Raw genomic sequence first — 19145 nt, 5'->3', positions numbered from 1 at the left:
ATTGATTATTGTTAGTTCATTACATTACGCCTTTTTGACCTACAATTTGAGATTGTACAGCACGTTTTATGTCCCTCAAAGGCATTTTTCATTAGCATGCATGCCAACTTGCATGCATTTCAATGGGGTGTACCATTTAAGCCCACCTAGTACCCATTAAGCCCGCCTATACAAAAAGCTATTTTATGGAAATAATCAACTCCACAAAACATTTCATGATGCATTTCTATAAAGATCAATGCCAAACAAACTGGAATATGCTTAGAATTCACACCTAACCTCCTTAAGTCTTGCGGTAGAGTAAGATAAAGATGGTGTGTGGTTGTATCAAGAGAATATCGGCGTTTGCTCGCTCATAAAACACATCTTTCCATTTGAAGGGAAATGCTATAATTTAGTAAAACACTGCATGTGTATATATATAAATCATTACATTTACCTCTTAGTTCACTAAATATGAAAGTATTTTCAAAATATTTTACTTAAACTAGCTGAAATTCTATGATTTCTGACATGTCCCAAAACAGTAAAGTTTTGAGGCAACTTCTTGTCAGTAGTCCTGAGACTGGATTCACTTGGACGGGGATAACTCGACAATAAAAAATGTGATTTGTTTGCAATAAAAAACATTTTGTCAGTTACTAAACCCTTTAATTGGATAGGGTGATGAACAACAAAATTCACCTTTTCCCTTTCTTTAAATTGACCTCAAGGTTGAAAGTGGGCTTAAAGGGTACATGGGCTTATTGGGTACACTTACCTTACTGTATAAAAATAATTCAGATTTGAAAAAAGTCAGCTGTGCAAAATTAAGTGTGTAGATTGCTTTTGGATAAAAACTGTCTTTTAGCCTGTTTGTTTTTGTACCCAAAGCCCTGTAACGCCTGCCTGATGGCAGCAGCTCAAACAGTTTATGTCCAGTATGGTAGGGGTCTCTGATGATTTGCTTGGCTTTCTTTAGACAGCGACAGGAGAACAACTCCTCTAAAGAGGGCAGGGGACAGCTGGTGATCTTCTGAGCTGTGCTGACCACTCTCTGAAGAGCTCTTCTGTCCGCTGCTGTGCAGCTGGAATACCACACACATAAACAGTATGTTAGGATGCTCTCTATGGAGCTCCGGTAGAAGGCCACCAGTAGACTTTGGGGTAGATGGTTAGCCCGTAAGACCCTAAGGAAGTACAGTCTCTGCTGTGCCTTCTTGATGGTGGCAGTGGTGTTGGTGTTCCAAGTAAGGTCGTCCCTCAGATGCACGCCCAGGAAGCGGAAATCAGAGACTCTCTCCACACAGGCCCCATCGATGACCAGCGGTTGAATGTTAGCCTTTGTCCTCCTGTAGTCCACCATCAACTCCTTTGTTTTTGTGATGTTTAGGAACAGGTTGTTCTCCTTGCACCAGACCGATAGACGCTGCACCTCTTCCCTGTATGCAGTTTCGTCTCCCTTGGAGATGAGAACTACGATAGTGGTGTCATCAGCAAACTTGATGATACTATTGCTGGAGAGAGAGGGGGTGCAGTCGTGAGTGTATAGGGTGTACAGGAGTGGGCTTAGCACACAACCTTGGGGGGAGCCTGTGCTGGTGTTTATGACTGAGGACAGGTGGGAGCCAGCTCTTACCCTCTGGGAGCGGCCTGTCAGGAAGTCCAGGATCCACCGACAGATGGAGTGTGACAGCCCCAGGTCCAATAACTTGGTCACCAGTCTGTTGGGGAGGATAGTGTTGAATGCCGAGCTAAAATCCACAAAGAGCAGCCTGGCATAGCTCCCCTGCTGCTCTAGATGGGACAGAGCAGCATGAAGGGCTGTTATGATGGCGTCATCTGTGGACCTGCCGGCCCGGTAGGCAAACTGATGAGGGTCAAACCCAGGTGGGAGACAGGAGGTGATGTGAGCCCGAACCAGTTTTTCAAAGCACTTCATAATGATGAGTGAGTGCCACTGGTCGGTAGTCATTCAGTCCACTGATGGTGTTCTTTTTGGGGAGCGGGATGATGGTGGAGGACTTCAGGCAGGGGGGGACAGCAGCCTGGCTCAGGGACTGGTTGAAGATGGTAGTGAAGACCCCAGCCAGCTGGGCCGCACAGTCTCTCAGGACCCGTCCAGAGACACCATCCGGGCCCGCTGCTTTCCGTGGATCCACTGCCCGTAGCACCCGCCTCACCTGCTGTTCCTCCAGCACGAGAGAGTGACTGCTGTATCCTGGTGTGTTATGGATGGCAGTGTCAGGTGGCTGTACCTCAAAGCGGGCAAAAAAGATGTTAAGTTCCTCTGCCAATGAGGTGTCCACGGAATCTGTTGACTTGGTACTGGGTCTGTGGTTCGTGATGTGCTGAATGCCCTGCCACACCTGCCTGGAGTTGTGGCTCTGGAAGCAGTCCTCTATTTTCTTCCTGTAAGCAGCCTTGGCTTGTCTGATTCCCCTCTTGAGGCTAGACCTGGCCGCGCTGTACATCCCCTCATCACCACTCCTGAAGGCAGAGTTCCTTTCCTGAAGGAGGTTTTGTACCTCTCTGGTCATCCAGCTCCGGACATGCCAAAGGTGTATGCTCGCTCCCCTAAAAGCAACTTGGTCTCGGAATGGCGGTGTTTGTCGGAAGCAAGGCTAGAACACTTCACATTGAGAAACAGTGGCCGAGTAGGCTGTGTGTTGCCAAGTGCCCAGGGTGAGGGCTGCTGTGCCCTCCTGTTACACCCTCCCTAGGCTGTCTGAGTGTTCCGTTTGAGTGATGTCATAATGGGCTCCTCAGAGACTGTTCCGAGGGAAGGGAACTAGGAGGCCGTTTGGAATGCTGCCAGCATTCTGAACAGGAGTGCTCTTTGATCTGCGGGAGCCGAGCTGCAGCCATGGGCCTGGCTTCTTCCGTTTCAAGTGTGTGTGTGTGTGTGTGTGTGTGTTTGTGTGGTGGGGGTCATGAAAGAGCACGGATGCTGAGTCCAGGTGGGCACTTGGGACCACCAGGCTAATGGCTTTTTGTTCAGGTGTGGGGGATGTGGGCGTGAGGGAGATTCCCGTTTGGGTCTGAGACCTTCTGGGACCTAAGCCTGGCGTCATTATCAAGCTTGGAGACACAGGCGTGCACACACACGGCGGTGCAGAGGAGAAACTGGGCCTTGGTCCTGTGGGGATCACCTGGACAGTCTCTCTCTCTCTCTCTCTCTCTCTCTCTCTCTCTCTCTCTCTCTCTCTCTCTCTCTCTCTCTCTCTCTCTCTCTCTCTCTCTCTCTCTCTCCTGTCTCTCTCTCTCTCTCTCTCTCTCTCTCTCTCTCTCTCTCTCTCTCTCTCTCTCTCTCTCTCTCTCTCTCTCTCTGCCATTGATGATGGTGCTGCTAAGACAGCTGATGACGTAAGGATAAGTGGAGTCGCCTGCAGATTTGTACACGCAAAACACAAACACCCATCAATGACACAGACACTTTCTACTGTGCATATTTAGTCTGCTTAAGCGTTCCAATTACCACTTTGTAATAGCACTTGTGTAAATAGACTTAAGCTTAACACATCGAGTACAGACGACGTAATAATACATTTTTCACGCCCATGCGTTGTATACCAAAACGTAAAAATGTGTTTTTGCATTTAAATGTCATATTTCGAGAGAGAGAGAGAGAGAGAGAGATGTCTGGAATGGATGAGAGATAATGAAAGAGATGATTAGAGAATGAGAGGAATACTGAGGGAGAGAGGGATGAAGTATCCAATGATACGAAAAGAAAATGAGAGAGAGAGGGCGGGGGGGAGAAGAAGAAGAAGAAGAAGAAGAAGAAGAAGACGGGAAGAGAGACAGCAAGAGAGCACTGAGTGGCCAGAGAGATGAAATACAGAGGGAAATGATGAGAGGGAAAAAAAGAGAGAGAAGATGAAACAAATGAGAGCAAGAGGGAGAGATGGAGGAGGACAGGGGAGGAGAGAGTGAAAGAGAGATGGAAATGAAGAGGCAAGAGGAAAGGAGAGGTAAGGAGGAAAGGAGAGGTAAGGAGAAAGGGAGATAATGAGGGAGAGACAAGGAGAGAGAGAGATGGATGGATGGAGGTTGAGATGTAGGAGAGGGATTGTGTGTGAGAGAAAGGAAAAAAACAACAATGAATGGGGAAGAGTTGAAGGAAGAGAGATGGAGGGAGGGGTGAGCAGAGGTAGTCGAGAAAAAGAGTGTGACAGAGACAGCAAAGAGACAAAAACAGCAGACAGAGAGACAAAGGGAGAGAGTGAGAGAGGCAAGGGGAGACAGAGAGACAGAGAGAGAGAGAGAGAGAGAGAGAGAGAGAGAGAGAGGGGGAGGCAGAAGGAGAGAGAGGGAGGGAGAGTGGGGGGAGAGACTGAGAGGCAGAGGGAGAGAGGGAGGCGGAAGGAGAGAGAGAAAGAGAGAGAGAGAGAGAGAGAGAGAGAGAGAGAGAGAGAGAGAGAGAGAGAGAGAGAGGCAAAGGGAGACAGAGAGAGGGAGGCAGAGGGAGATGGGGGCACAGGTAGAAAGGGGGGCAGAGTAAGCCTCTGGTGAAGGGAAAGGGAGGGATGGGGCGGATGTGAGAGAGATACTCCATGGCAGTGATTCTCAAATTGTGGGCCGGGGCCCTGAGGGGATTCTAAGTCGGCCTTGAAATAATTTTCTAAAATAGAAACGCACGCACGAACGCAGGCGCACGCACACAAGAAGGCACGCAAGTGCACTACAGTTCAAGTGAGAATGCAGCAGCACCACATCAGCTCCATGCATGAAAACATATTGACTGAACACACACGCACTACCTACCACATGGACGTCAGCTCAGAGTAGATCATAAAGCTCCTAATAAAAGGGTCTCCGGCTTAAATCTCCCGGTAAAACAAAAATGCAGGGCTCTGCTTTTAGGAGGACTACCAATTGCTCACGGTTTACAAGGACACAGTAAAACACTTCACCACAAGGGCTGTAACAAGTCATGATACTGTAGTGATGTAAGGAGGCAGTATCGTGAGACGCCCTTTCAAAGTATTGCTATCCTTCAGTCCAGAAAACAACCATAACAATAGCCTTGGTCTCATTACCGCGCTTCAGCGGCCCGGGGCCGCCCGGGGCTCAGGAGAGTGGCCGGCTCGGAGCTGCCGGCCCCGGGCCATTTTTTGCCTGATCGGACTCATAGCCGACCCCAGGCACATTCAGGTACACGCCTTGTTTGTGAAACGTCAGTCGGGCATAGCCCACTTTCGCCCCAAATCACAGAAGGACAACAACAGAACAACGACAAAGAAGGATAAGAAAATTGAGCAAACTCTGCTGGAGCAGGTCGCCGTTTGGCTCGTAGCCTACGGACAAAGACGACAAGAACTGCAAAGAAAATGGCTTGCCTTTCAAGAACAGTTTTATTACATGGCAAAGTTGTCGATTCAGAAGCTGTATGGGACGCAGCGCATGTTAAGAAGACAAAGACGCATGAAAAACATGTTTTTCCATGAAAAGAGCTAACTTAGAAAGAACTGGTCTTGTGTTGGGGACGTACAAATGTAGCCTATTTAGACCGTCGGTTTAATTCGAGGGAACAAAGAACACAGCGACAAAACAGATTTCCTCTCTATCCGGCTGGAGAATAACGCCATTGTTTACTTGAAGTAGCGGCCGCTTAAGGTTAAATAACTGTGGATTGAAAGAACATAAAAACGTTCCGTAAAAAACTGTAAAAAGCTAAGAATCTCAGCTTTCGAACAAGCCCTAACACATGTCTGTAGGTCTAGGTTAAGGAGATCGCTGGCTGTTAGGAAAAAATGACGAGATAAAAAAAATAGTTGGAAAGCGCTATTTTTTCACTTGCAACAGCGGCCGCTTACAGTTTAATAACTTTTGAATGAAAGAACATAAAAACGTTCCGTAAAAAACTGTAAAAAGCTAAGAATCTCAGCTTTCGAACAAGCCCTAACACATGTCTGTAGGAGAAGGAGATCGCTGGTTATTTATATATTTAGACCTATATATCTTTTAGATTAGGACTCTTTAGCTTAGATTCACCATGGCGTGAAAGCACAGGGGGACTTATCGCTAAATTCTGGGCAAATTATTAGTTTGGGGTGTTTGGCTTTCTTATGGCATAATTTCATAAGATGCAACTTTGGCACTTCTGTTTGTGTTTTTAAAGTTATTTAGCCAACATAACTTTTTTGTTGTTATCAGGGCATCATGGGCACCACACACTTAAACTTGGGATGTCATAGCTAAGTCATGTCGGCTTTTTTCTGCTTTTAGCCGCCAACTCTTGTGCCATTATCGTGATTTGGCATGCTTTCCACTGGACACCAATAAAAAGTGTCTCACAAATACTCACACATGACATTTATGTCGGCTTATTTAGCTTTTGCGCTATTATCGCCGAAGGTCTGGTAGGCTATATCGCACGTGGGCTATATCGCCCGAGGTTGACCCCGCCTCCGAGCCTCAGCGGTGCTTGCTGGCCCATCGAATTCGACGGGCCAGGGAAAGCGGCCCTTAGCCCCACAACCTGGCCCGGCGGCCATCTTTAGCACCTAGCCCCCTTTTGATGAGATCACCGTCAGCCCGCTTTTGTCCGGGCCAGCCCGGGGCTGGCCCTGCAGTGAGACCAAGGCTAATGTGATGGTGCTTCCAGGCTTCAAATGAGATACATTTTAGAAATCGTGGGGTGTATGGAACCGAAGGTCAAAAATCGTGATACGAACTGAATCGTGAGTTCAGTGCGTCGTTACAGCCCTATTAACCACAGAAGCGAACTGCAGCGGTCAACTTACAGGTCATGCTGCGTGGCAAAGGGTGCTTCACCCCTGCTAGAAATTGATGAACAAATGTAACAATTTCAGAACCAAACCAACTAGAAATACACTCAGAGAGCGCAGACCTCCGCCAAGGAAGCTGTTTGATTGAACATTTGACTATGTTACACCCTTTTTAAAAAGTTGATGTCTTTCTGCCTTCTTTTTGTGGAGTAAAGGGTGATTTATGCCTCGAGACCAACTTCCCTGCGTAGTGATGCGAGTGAAGCGCTCCCCCCACAACTCCACAAAGTTTCATACAAATCCATTGATGACTTTTTGAGTTATCCTGCTGATAAACAAAACGACAAGCAAACAGATAAACAAACAAACGCGACCGAATGCATAACCTCCTTAGCAGATGCTAAAATTGTGATGCTCTTATGATTACAGTGTCTTATTTGGATCAAGGCCCTGGACTAACAGGTGTTGGGGTGTGAATGGGTCCCCTGGGGGCTGGGTGTTGGTGTGCGTGCCATACCCCGGAGTCCAAGGTCCAAGGTGTGTGTGTGTGGCCATGGGAATAGTACCAAACTAGCCAGGTAGTGACAACACCCACTAGGCCTGGGCGATATGGACAAAAATGTATATCACGATATGGATTATTTTATATCACGATAGCGATATGTATCACGATATAGCCTTAAAAAAACAAAACAAAAAACATAGTCAGCCAGTTTGACGGACAGGGTCGAAAAAAATCTTTCATCGCCTGTTTTCACCAGTCATCTCATTTCCCAATGTGAGAGTCCCACGAACCAAGAACACCACAGATGAGCAAATTGCGGCCATAAACAGCAAGGTTCACGTCAGCCAACTATGGCCAGACATTGGCATGAATGACTGGCAAAATAAAATGTGACTGGACAAAAGGTCTGACAAAAAATGACTGTAATTAGTCAGTAAATTATATTAGCGCATTTTAAATAGGCCTACTTAATGTTACAAAATACCAGTAGGCCTAATATGAAACTGAACAAAGCTGAAAATGTTTGTGAATAGCCTATGTAAGAACTTGTTATAAACAGCACGCAATAGCCTATTGCTTGCTGTCGTCCCCGCCACCAGCGTTGTCCCCAACCACGTTGCTTCCCAATAATCACTTGACTCACGCTGGTTGCTGTCGAGGAACAATTCTGTTTGTTGTATTTTTACCAATATATCAGTGAACACAACAAAGGGCATTGCATTTGCAAAACCGTTTCATGCCCAGAAGTCAAACCTAACTGTTTGGGACTCAATGGCATGCGCAGCATCATAGCATCGTGTCACTTTAACTTTTAGCCTACCTCTGCTGAAAAATGGTGGTGGATTTCCAAGTAGGCTACAGAGGGTCAAGTTAAACATTTCAGAGAATGATGTGCTCACGAGAAGTCCCAGTGAAAGTGCACGAAGGGCTTTATAACTGTTTTCATCACCGGCCAAAATGTGTAGCCCATAGTGCGTCGTACGGAACGTGTCAATTCCATTACTTTCGAGATCCATTGCAAAGCAGAGGTTGTGTAGGAGAGATGCGCTTCACAGAAGCGCAAGGGGGAGGGGGGCTCGGGGGGGAAGTCTCGTGCTCAGAATCTACAAAACAACGCCGGTAGGAATGCCAAACTTCACCGCAGCATCTAGTTGGCTCAGTTTTGGTAAGTTGTCCAACGCCTTTTTTCAGCCATGATTCGCACGCTTGCTGCCCGGTGCTCGTCACGTTAGCTGGCAAGGCAGTGGCAAAGACACTTTTCCGGGTACTTCACTCTAGGGGGCGCCAACCGAGGAGTGACTGCAGACTCAAAGTTTGAGTCAAACAGACTGAGTAGGCTGCGTGCGCTCTCTCGACAGCATACGACCAGAAAGAAATCATGGGAGTAAAACAATAAAATAGCCAGTTTGGCCCACAAGTAGTTTTAAAATTATTTTTTGCACATGTTTACAATCATAAAATGGCTATATTATGAGGTGAAACTATATTAAAATGTGTATTAATAGCTGTAATAATGTTTTTTTTATATATATATCACGATATAAACGATAGATGAGAAAGGTCACGATAGACACGTTTCTCTCGTCCTCACGATATGTCTCGTCATATCGCCCAGCCCTAACACCCACCCACACACACACACATATATACACCCCTGTGTGTGTGTGGGTGTATGTGTGCTTGTTTGTGTACGTGCGTGTCTCATCCCTGCGGTCTTCGGTCCAAGGCGAGTGTGTGTGTGTGTGTGTGTGTGTGTACTGTACGTGTCTGTAGGGTGTCGTATGTGTGCGTGTGTGTTGGTGTGTGTTCCATCTTTAAGTCGGGCGAGTCAAGACCCCAGCAGGCGTCATGGTAACCTGAGAAATGTCATTTGAGTGTCATGACGACAAGCGATCCATACCCCCCCCCCCATCCAAAGCACTACACCCCTCTCCCCCCCCTCACCCCCCCCCCCCCCCCCCCCCCCAACCTGTGGCATGCTGGTGACGTTGGGATTAAAAATAAACAAAAACAAGTAAACAAGTCTGTAAACGAAGACACATGCCGACATGCAAATGCGTTAACATGTCTCACTCACTCACTCACTCACTCACTCACTCACTCACTCACTCACTCACACACTCACACCTAGAGAGGTGGGGACCAGGACAAACCACCACACCCACACGTGTGTACGTCGCGACTGTGTGTGTCTGTGTGTGTCTGTGTGTGACTGTGTGTGTGTGTGTGTGTGTGTACTGGACTGTTGTTACAGGGCAAATCATATGAGATGGGTGTTAATTATACCTATGCTGCATTATGGTGTACTTAGCAGAGAGAGAGAGAGAGAGAGAGAGAGAGAGAGAGAGAGAGAGAGAGAGAACGCTAGTGACTGACAACAGTGATATCCTGCTCCTCACCACCATCAAGTGCAAAACTGGCCTACAGACACCTGTCTTCACACATTTTAGCCTGTGTGTGTGTGTGTGTGTGTGTGTGTGTGTGTGTGTGTGTGTGTTCTCACTAGGGGTCGACCGATACAGGTTTTTTAATGGCCGATGCGATACCGATATTTTCTCCATCACCCTTGGCCGATACCCGATTTCCGATACCCGATACACCGATGCCGATATTATTAAAAAGTGTTAAAAATGACAAAAATCAGTACTGTATCATTTTAAAAAAAAAATCCTATCCCATCACCTTTTCATCACACCATAACACGAATAACAGGAAAATAACTGTCATGTAGGCCTACAAAGCACACTGAGCAACTAGTTTTTCAGGTTTTTCATTATAGCCACCTAAAAAGGTATACATAAGGCATTAAAAATTCAAAGGACTGTGGCTTGACAGTGGTACAATAGCATAGAGCTTGACTGTAAATTTGAAAAATGTTGGGGATGACCACAAGATTATTATGGGTTTAAATATTTATGCCTATTTTTTCACCTGTAGGGCCTATAGGTGTACTTGATTTACTATGGCCAAAAAAAATAAAATCAACTAAATAACAAACAAAAGCCCAAAATAACAAACCAAAGAAATGCAAACAAAACACATAGACAAGTAAAACCATGTTCTTATTATCATATTATAAAATACATTGCAAAGAATCCCACCAGCAAAAACACCCCTGTTCAAAATGGTTTGGTCCGTCAAACGGCGGACACCCCTCTATTTTACACAGATTGGAACATTCACTTGTTGCTGAACGAGGAAGTGGCAGCATGCCGGTGATCTGGTCTGTTAAAGTGGAAATGAAGCAGTGACCTAATATAGGGGTCTATAACACCAGTAAGATAAGCCAGCAAATATATATATTTTTTTGAAGTCTGAAATTTAAGCCGTTAATAAAAAAATAAAGCACAAACACGTAACGCTTCTGTTAACGTTTCCAACCAACAGCGGGTGACGTCACGCGAATGGTAGTCTCCTATTCTAATGCTGTTATGATAGTAGTGAATTAAACATTTGGGACTTGCGTGGCTGATTATGAGCTTATTTGCTTAACCCAAATGAAGCAAGAATACGTGTTTGGGTGGGACAGAACAAATATGAGGCATGAAGGCAGACAAGACATCCCATCACATGAACCACAGGTAAACAAGCAGCTTTTTTTTGCTAAGGTGACAAGTCGCTAACACATTTTGGTATGAGCCAACATGATCATTCATAATCGTGCGATGTCGTGCAACGTCGCAGCTCCCTGCCTTCATCTTCCGATGATTTCGCCAACATTTTCCAAGCACCTGAATAAATTTGAAGTCTGTGCCCACGTTTAACGATGTGATCCAGTCAACAATTATCCACGGCAACAACACTATTCCAGCCAGTTTGAGGATGCATCCGCGACTTCAATAACATAATAATTTACTACAATAGATGCAGCTACTTTAAGCATGCCATAACTTAATGTAGGCCATGATAGTTTAACGTGTCATTTCCCGTGGCATCAACTTCAAATCCCCAAAGCTCCTCCAACTCCGAGAGCGAGACGAGAGAGGGGATGGGATAGCCACACACACAGGCTGCGTCCCTTCCCTTCACAAAGCTTTCCAAACTTCCGCCAATTTTGCAAGTTATTTTCTATTACTGAATTGAACCACATAGCCAACTTAAAGACATGGGCTTTCAGATTAGCGTCCAACAATGCAGGAAAAAGACGTTATTGGTGACGGTCTGTCACTACAAACCTATGAGATCGAGCAGCCCCAGTCCTGACTCCTGTCCTATGGTGGATGCAATGGGTGGATGGCTGCAGCTATCCCACCATGATCGTAGCAAAGGCTTTTTGACACAAAGTGATAATGACACTTGGCATTTCTCTTTCATCAGATAGTAGGTATATAACATAGAAAACCCAGGGACAATGTAAAATGAACCCCTCGTCCTTCTTCAATTTTACTGCCACGATTAGAGTCAGTTAGCGCTGTAGTTAGCACACGCTAACGTTAAGTGAATGGAAGGCTACATTAGCCACCAAGTTCTACCATTCGCGTTACGTAGGCGGCGAACATGGCTGCGCCCTTGTGGCGAAACTCGGTAATAACATGTCATTTTTCAGCAAAACTACTTAAAAGTGCAGTTCAATGAACATCCATTCGTTTATGAAAATAAATAAGCCGCCAAAAAATGATAATAGTTGTCAGTGCTTCATTTCCACTTTAAATGTTACAGAACTGTTACACAGTATTTCTAACCAAATAAACTTCTATGAATTGAAATAGCTAGTTTGCCATTGATGTTTGTTACTCATTGGAGATCGCTAAACAGATGGAAGTTGATAAATGAATGACGCTACGAAATGCGCGTTTTGAATCGCGGTGGAAATGTACACTGAAACATGCTGGAAGGCACTCGTTACAACGCTAGGTAAGAGTTATGGCAAATGGGGGTGATAAATGACTGAACAATGAACCAGGGAAATAAAAACAGTAGTTTACCCTCGTTGGAAGAGCTGGTTGGTTAAATGCTACAGAAATGGTTTACAATATTTTAATTTAGCCAGTTTGCATGTGGTGTTTGCTACCTATTAGATGTCGCTAATAGATTGAAGTTGATAAATGAATGACGGTATGAAATGCACGTTTTGAAAGGCGGTGGAAATTAGACACGGTGGACAGTTACAACAGTAGGTAAAAGATGGCAAATGGTGGTGATTATTGACTGGATAATGAACCAGGGAATTAAAATTAGTACAGAAAATGGATGGAGCTGAAACATTCTCCCTTTAGGCCTATTGCATGCACATGCCTTGTCATTCAGTGTCCACATTAAAATATTATGCGTCTGAAAGTCTAAAACTTTGTGGCAGCCTGCAAGGCTGTTTACTTTACTCAATGAGAGGGGGAGGGGTGACGCAGCAGCGTGCTGCGGGTCTGCCAGCAACACATAGCTGCCCGTCTGTAGTCAAAATCTCGGGGTGGGCTTATCGGCAAAAAACGCCTGCGTATCGGCCGATACCGATAAACTTAATATACGCAAATATCGGCCCGATATATCGGCCGGCCGATATATCGGTCGACCCTTAGTTCTCACACATTTTAGCCCGTGCATGCGTGTGCGTGTGTGTGTGTGTATCAGGCTAGTTTCCTATGGGAAATGAGTGAGAAAGCAGACTGTTCCTCCCATCTCTTGTCATCGCTCCATCCTGCCTAATGAGCAGACGTGAGGTGTGTGTGTGTGTGTGTGTGTGTGTGTGTCTGTGTCTGTGTCTGTGTGTGTGTGTGTTTTATCACAGGGATGTGATGGTGACGCAGCAGGCTTATGGAGGAGGGAAGAGATCAATAACAAATCACTACGTCATGCCCCTCAGATCCAGATACAGATACACACACACACAACCTCTGTCTCTCTCTCAATGACCACTATTCTCCATCTTTCCATTTCTCCTTTCCATTCCATTCCTTTTTCTCTAACGTCTGAAGAAGGGTGTTCACCCGAAACGTTACGTTAAAGTGGGAGCAAAAAAATCCTGGCCAGGTCTTAATCTCTCAGCAGGATCTATATCATCCCGGCCTCCACACCACAGGCTGCTGACTCAGGTGATCATTTGCTTTTGATGAAGGACTCTGGCCCTAGCAATCTCACAAGAGACAAAGAGAGAGAGAGAGTGAGAGAGAGAGGGGGGGGTGGGTAGAGGAGAAAGAGAGAGGAGGGAAAAAGGAGAGAGAGAGAGGGAGGGAGCAGACAGAGAAAAAGAGAAACAATAGAGAAAGCAGGAGAGCACAGAGAGCGAGTGAGAGAGAGAGAGAGAGAGAAAGCAGGAGAGAGAGAGAGAGAGAGAGAGAGAGAGAGAGAGAGAGAGAGAGAGAGAGAGAGAGAGAGAGAGAGAGAGAGAGAGAGAGAGAGAGAGAGAGAGACAGACAGAGAGAGGAATGACGTTGTCTCTATATGTTTGTCCGGCCGCAGTGTGTCTGGGTCGTCTGCAGGGGGTGCCAGCCACAACATCAAGTGCATCTAGCATTGGTCAGGGGGGGGCAGGTTGCCATATCTGATGGCTCTTGTTGCATTCACTTGTTGAAGTGGATACAACCAGGTAATAACAATGATAATATATACACACTATACTGAGCAATATGATTAACAGCAAACAGGAACTTGAACCTCTTCCCAGTAGATGTGGCTATTGATGTGATTGAAGGAAGTCTAGACATTCTAGAATTGCCATTTGCCATTCTAGAATCCTCAAGGACTTCCTCATCTAGAATCCTCAAGGACAGAGATTCTAAGAGTATAACCCAGTCACTCTGACTCAAAACATAGGGCCCATCGCTGAACAAATCGAGCAACCTGCGTTAGTTCTGGCAGACCACGTAGTCAACGCGCCCTTTTGCCTATTGGCTGACGCCGACCCAACCCATACAACTCTCCACTAATCAGCTGCGCTTTGGTTAATCAGCTGCAGCTCGCAATTGGATGCTGACATTTGGCGCGCTTTATTTAAACTACCGAATTTGTTTTCCTGTCATTGTTTTTTGCTGCTTGTTTTGCTCCCACCACCTCCCCTGCCCCACCAGACTAATCGTTGTCAAACAATGTCATGTTGTTGTTGTTGCCTGCTCTGTTCTAGGGGGTATTTTGCCTTTCCAGCTAAATGGAAGGCACTCCACCTGAGGATGCTGCTGTTCCCTGTATTGGCTTCCATGGAGCTCATGGAGAAGCCGGGGAACTTCCTCCGAACAGAGCCATACCCCCAAACACAAATGTATGCATTCAGAAATAAAGCTTCTGAAATATATCTCTGTTTCCCGTCTCATTTTTGACTGGAGTGGATCTGACAGAAATAACTTTAATTGGAGCTAGTTGATGTAAAGATGTGCATTGTTTCTAGTTGTGTCCACGTGACTCTATCTGTGGCCACCATGTCAGTTGGTTATTCTGCACACAGTGTTGGTTTATTTGGTATTTTCCCAGCAAGAATTTCAGTTCAGCACTTCACTCCAGACCTATAAGAGCCTGATAAAACCCAAATCAATTAACTTACTGGTTCTCCAGTACAGTGTGCGGCCACCAGCAGGGTCGCTGGTTGGGCCCAGGACAAAGTCACCCGATAGGCCCCCACACTCAAGGTCATGGAGACCCGATAGTCGGCCCCACCTCTCCCTGGGCCCGGGACGACAGACCCCTTTGTACTCCCACCCCTGTCGACTTCCCTGCCACCGATGTGAGTGACAAAACTCTTCAGCCAAGAGGCTCCATCTGACCCCAGATAAGGCGGTCCCTGCCACGGCCACTTGTGCCACACACTCGTACACGCTGATAAAGAGACTGTCATTCAACAACACTCTAGCACTCCTCCTTCCCTTTCTCCCTCCCTCTGGGTTGTCATAGCGATCCTGTATCAACGCTCCCTCACACAAGGACAGTTTGGCTAAAGATAGCCTAGCCAGGGAGAGAACCCACAGCATTGGTGGGGCGTGTTCGTCCGTCACCAACGGCACCTGTCAGTCATCCTCAAAACGGCCAATAGCTGTTCTGACAGGGGCCTCGTGCTTATCACCAGCCAATCAGCAAGTCAGGCAATAGGCAAAAGTTTCCACCGTTCAATCCTGGCAGCGTGTGGTAGCCGTGGCGACCGCCTCGGTGTCAGGCAGGGGAGTGGTGGCGGCGGCAGCTAACCTTCTTACCACACCGCCACAACAACATGGTTGATGAGGGGCCACGGGCCTGCACTCACAAAATGGCAGCCAGACACAGAGGATACAGAGAGAGAGAGAGAGAGAGAGAGAGAGAAAGAGAGAGAGAGAGAAAGAGAGCAACAGAGACAGAGACAGAGGGACACAGACAAAGCTAGAATGAGAAACATTAAAGACGTTGAAACACAGAATGCAGAGACATGGGGGGGGGAGAAAAAGAGAGAGAGAGAGAGAGAGAGAGAGAGAGAGAGAGAGAGAGAGAGAGAGAGAGAGAGAGAGAGAGTCAGTCAGAGAAAGCAAAAGTAAGAGGAAGAGAGAATGGAGCGGGAGAGTGAGAACGAAAAATTGACAGGGAGAAGAAGAGAGAGAGAGAGAGAGAGAGAGAGAGAGAGAGAGAGAGAGAGAGAGAGAGAGAGAGAGAGAGAGAGAGAGAGAGAATGAGCTGCAGACTGCTGAATAGCTGGTGAAGTAAATAACAGACTGTGGGGTTGGGAATGACCATTTGGTTTAGGACCTGGGCCGGGTACACACACACACACACAGACACACACACACACACACACACACACACACACACACACACACACACACACACACACACACACACACACACACACACACACACACACACACACACACACACACACACACACACACACACAGGTGAAAGGCTGAAGGAAGGAGGGATAAATTATTCATCCTGGGCTTTTCAGTGAGCCAGAGGTGACATGCACAGATTCATCCCAAAGCCTGACTATCAACTGATAGAGGAGTGAGCACAGAGAGACGTGACTCCCCTGCAAATGCTGCAGGCCCATGCCCTTCTAAATACATAGGCAACACAAACAAATAAACAAACAAACAAACAAACACAACAAACAAACAAAAAAGGAAGAAGATGAGGGCAGAACAGACAGTGAAGAAATGGAAAAAAATAAATTATGTTTTCAGATTTAAGGATAACTCTCGCTTTCTCTCTCTCTCTCTCTCTCTCTCTCTCTCTCTCTCTCTCTCTCTCTCTCTCTCTCTCTCTCTCTCTCAAACACACACACATCTGATTCTTCTCCCTACCTTCGCCTCCCTCCCTCTTTCACAAAACCACACACACACACACACACACACACACACACACACACACACACACACACACACACACACACACACACACACACACACACACACACACACACACACACACACACACACACACACACAAGCTTTGAGGTGGGTGCACTGCACGCATGCACGCACGCATGCACACACACAGAAGCGAAGAGGCATCATTTTCTTTGGCATTCTGCATAAGTCTTCTTTGGTGCACTTACAGGCAACAACATTTTTAAGCCCCTGCACAGACTAGCAGTTGAACCCATAGAATGCAGTGTGGCTGGCTGGGAAGTGGGCATGTCAGTTTAGCTGTGCTGAGCTGAGCTGTGCTGTGTGTGCTGTGCTGTGCTGTGCTGTTGCGGGAGGCAGCTGTGGGCTTGCCCACCTGTTTATGGCCTGCTGCACTTGGCAGCACAACGTACCATTACGATACAATCAATTATAACATGCTAAACTACACGTTACACTACAATAATGAATTACAGGCCTACTACCCTGCACACTGCACCGCTACAATACACTAAATTATAACATGTTAAACTATATATTACACTATACTATATAATAACTATACGCTTTACAATACGTATGATCATGAATTACAAGACAAGGCCATGCCACGAGGTGTTAAGTTGAAAAAAAAAGTACATTGCCAGAACATTCTGATGTTTTGTTACACATAAATCTATCCAAGTTGTCCTGGTACAAAACATCCTTCAGTTCAGTTACATCCTTCCATGTTTGGCACTCCTGAACATGAATACAAAGTGTCAATCTAATCCACCATTGCAGTACGTCAACAATACCAAATGTTTTGCAAGATGCATGCATGGTAAACTCATTATCATGACAGTAGAGCTTCATCTGACAGCGTGACTCGTCATTAGAACACACACACTTAAGCGCACACACAGTAGGGCACTCCATGCCAAGTGCGAGTTGGAGGTAGACACATTGCCAAATCCACTAGGCTGAATAGAGAAGACGATGACGACCGCATTTGTAAACATTATTACTCGAAAATGAGATGTATTAATTCGGTGCAATTGACGTGAGCACTCCTCTTCTAATCACGACACAAGGGGTGCATGCATGACAGCCCGTGCTCCCCGTAATTAGGAGGAAAGGTGTCATCTCCACTCCATGCCAAAATAGGCGACCCAGCTTTGTAGCCGACCACCATTGCCAACAACAAAGCAACAATGTGGATCACCGTTAATCCCCCAAAACAGAAAAGTTTCACCGAATGTATCACTCATAACTCTGGTCAAAACAACACCCAGAAGTCCACCATGATGTCAGGAGACCCGACCCTTTTTAGTCATCAGACATCTTTGCTAGCGAGTACGAGGGCTGACATGACTGTTTCCAAGTCCCACTGTTACTCGAAAGCTGTTAAACTAAACAGCGGGATAAGCTATTCCCATCATCTTTCCACAGCAACAACCATGCAATCTAAACAAACGTTTATAGTCATCAACGCCAGCAAAAGAGTTTCACAGTAGCAATACTGTTAGCACACTGGTGTTCTTTTTTTATTTGATTCCCCATATTACACGGACACCTAGCAGGAGTAGTTCTAGCCGCACTGTACTACAGTAGCAGCCGTGCTAGTTTGCTAGCCCGCTAACTAGCCGACAGATCTCGCTGGCCTCGGTAGAAGTCGGTTGAGGCATATTTTCTTTCCATCCGTCGCACGTAGAGCAAAACACTCAACGATGCAAGAAAGATAAGGCTTTAGAGAAAAACATATTTTACGTTACCTTCCTTCGCCTTCGCCTGCGCTGCACTGTGTTGCTGAGAATTCAGCCCCGGTGTTGGGGACGTGGTGAGCTGGGACCAAGATGGCGGCCCCTCTAAACTTCCACCACTTCCACTGTTACTTTGGACACTCATCAAGCTACTTTTTGGAACGACAGAACAAACACAGACGAGCATCACTGTCAGTGACCTGAGCACGGAAACCACAATAGATCTTCACAACATGCATACATCAATAGCTATGCATTATAGATTAGTATTAAATGTAACATTTTTTTTAAACACAAACCTCCGTGCGCCTCTGCACAGTGTGCCTAATTATCTTGTAAGAATAACTACAACATGAACATTAAGCGTCATCCATCGCTTGTTCAAACAATATCGCGAGGTTCAACATACACCCAAACAGCATCCCCTCTGGTGAGGGAAAAAAAGTCTAGCAGAAAACTCCATGACGTACATTAAACATCATTTCATTACGTGCTAAAACAACGCGCGCGCGTGTGTGTGTAGCCCAGCTGTTGAATGTATGTGACACATAACGGGAAATACACACACACACACACACACACACACACACACACACACACACACACACACACACACACACACACACACACACACACACACACACACACACACACACACACACACACACACACACACACACACACACACACACACACCTGCCTGCTACGCCTCTGGGATGTTTTCTCTTTGAAGACAAACTGATGCATTCACATAGGCTACAGCTGGCAATAGGTCAGGGAGGCAGTGATACTTGTGCCAGTCATCCTCAGGGGATTTGAAGATGCTGGCAGTGCAGTGAGTGACATCCTCTTATTATTACATCCTACCTGCTTACCACCCATGCCCCTTGTTTGACCTCCAACCAATACAATCATGATTATCATCATCAGCATCCTTTCTGTAACTTTT

At 46.2% G+C, this 19145-nt stretch overlaps 1 protein-coding gene across 3 annotated transcripts in view; it reads right to left on the bottom strand.

The window, feature by feature from the left end:
• tlk1a (tousled-like kinase 1a) overlaps positions 1–18595 on the bottom strand; it is a 62257-nt gene extending 43662 nt beyond the window's left edge. Inside the window, exons 1-2 of one of the 3 annotated variants that reach the window (XM_063213561.1) lie at positions 18496–18595; positions 18209–18348 (exon numbers count right to left, since the gene is read on the bottom strand). In XM_063213561.1, coding sequence (XP_063069631.1) covers positions 18209–18341 — 133 coding nt within the window. In that variant the 5' untranslated portion in view covers positions 18342–18348; positions 18496–18595. Of the gene's footprint in view, positions 1–18208 lie in introns of all 3 variants that reach the window. The other 2 variants (XM_063213562.1, XM_063213560.1) reach the window with 2 other exon arrangements.
• Between the last annotated feature and the right edge of the window lie 550 nt (positions 18596–19145).

The sequence above is a fragment of the Engraulis encrasicolus genome, chromosome 13, assembly GCF_034702125.1.
Source record: "Engraulis encrasicolus isolate BLACKSEA-1 chromosome 13, IST_EnEncr_1.0, whole genome shotgun sequence".
Classification (NCBI taxonomy): domain Eukaryota; kingdom Metazoa; phylum Chordata; class Actinopteri; order Clupeiformes; family Engraulidae; genus Engraulis; species Engraulis encrasicolus.
Note: the sequence above shows the minus strand (reverse complement) of the source record. Positions and strands in the feature narration are given on the sequence as shown.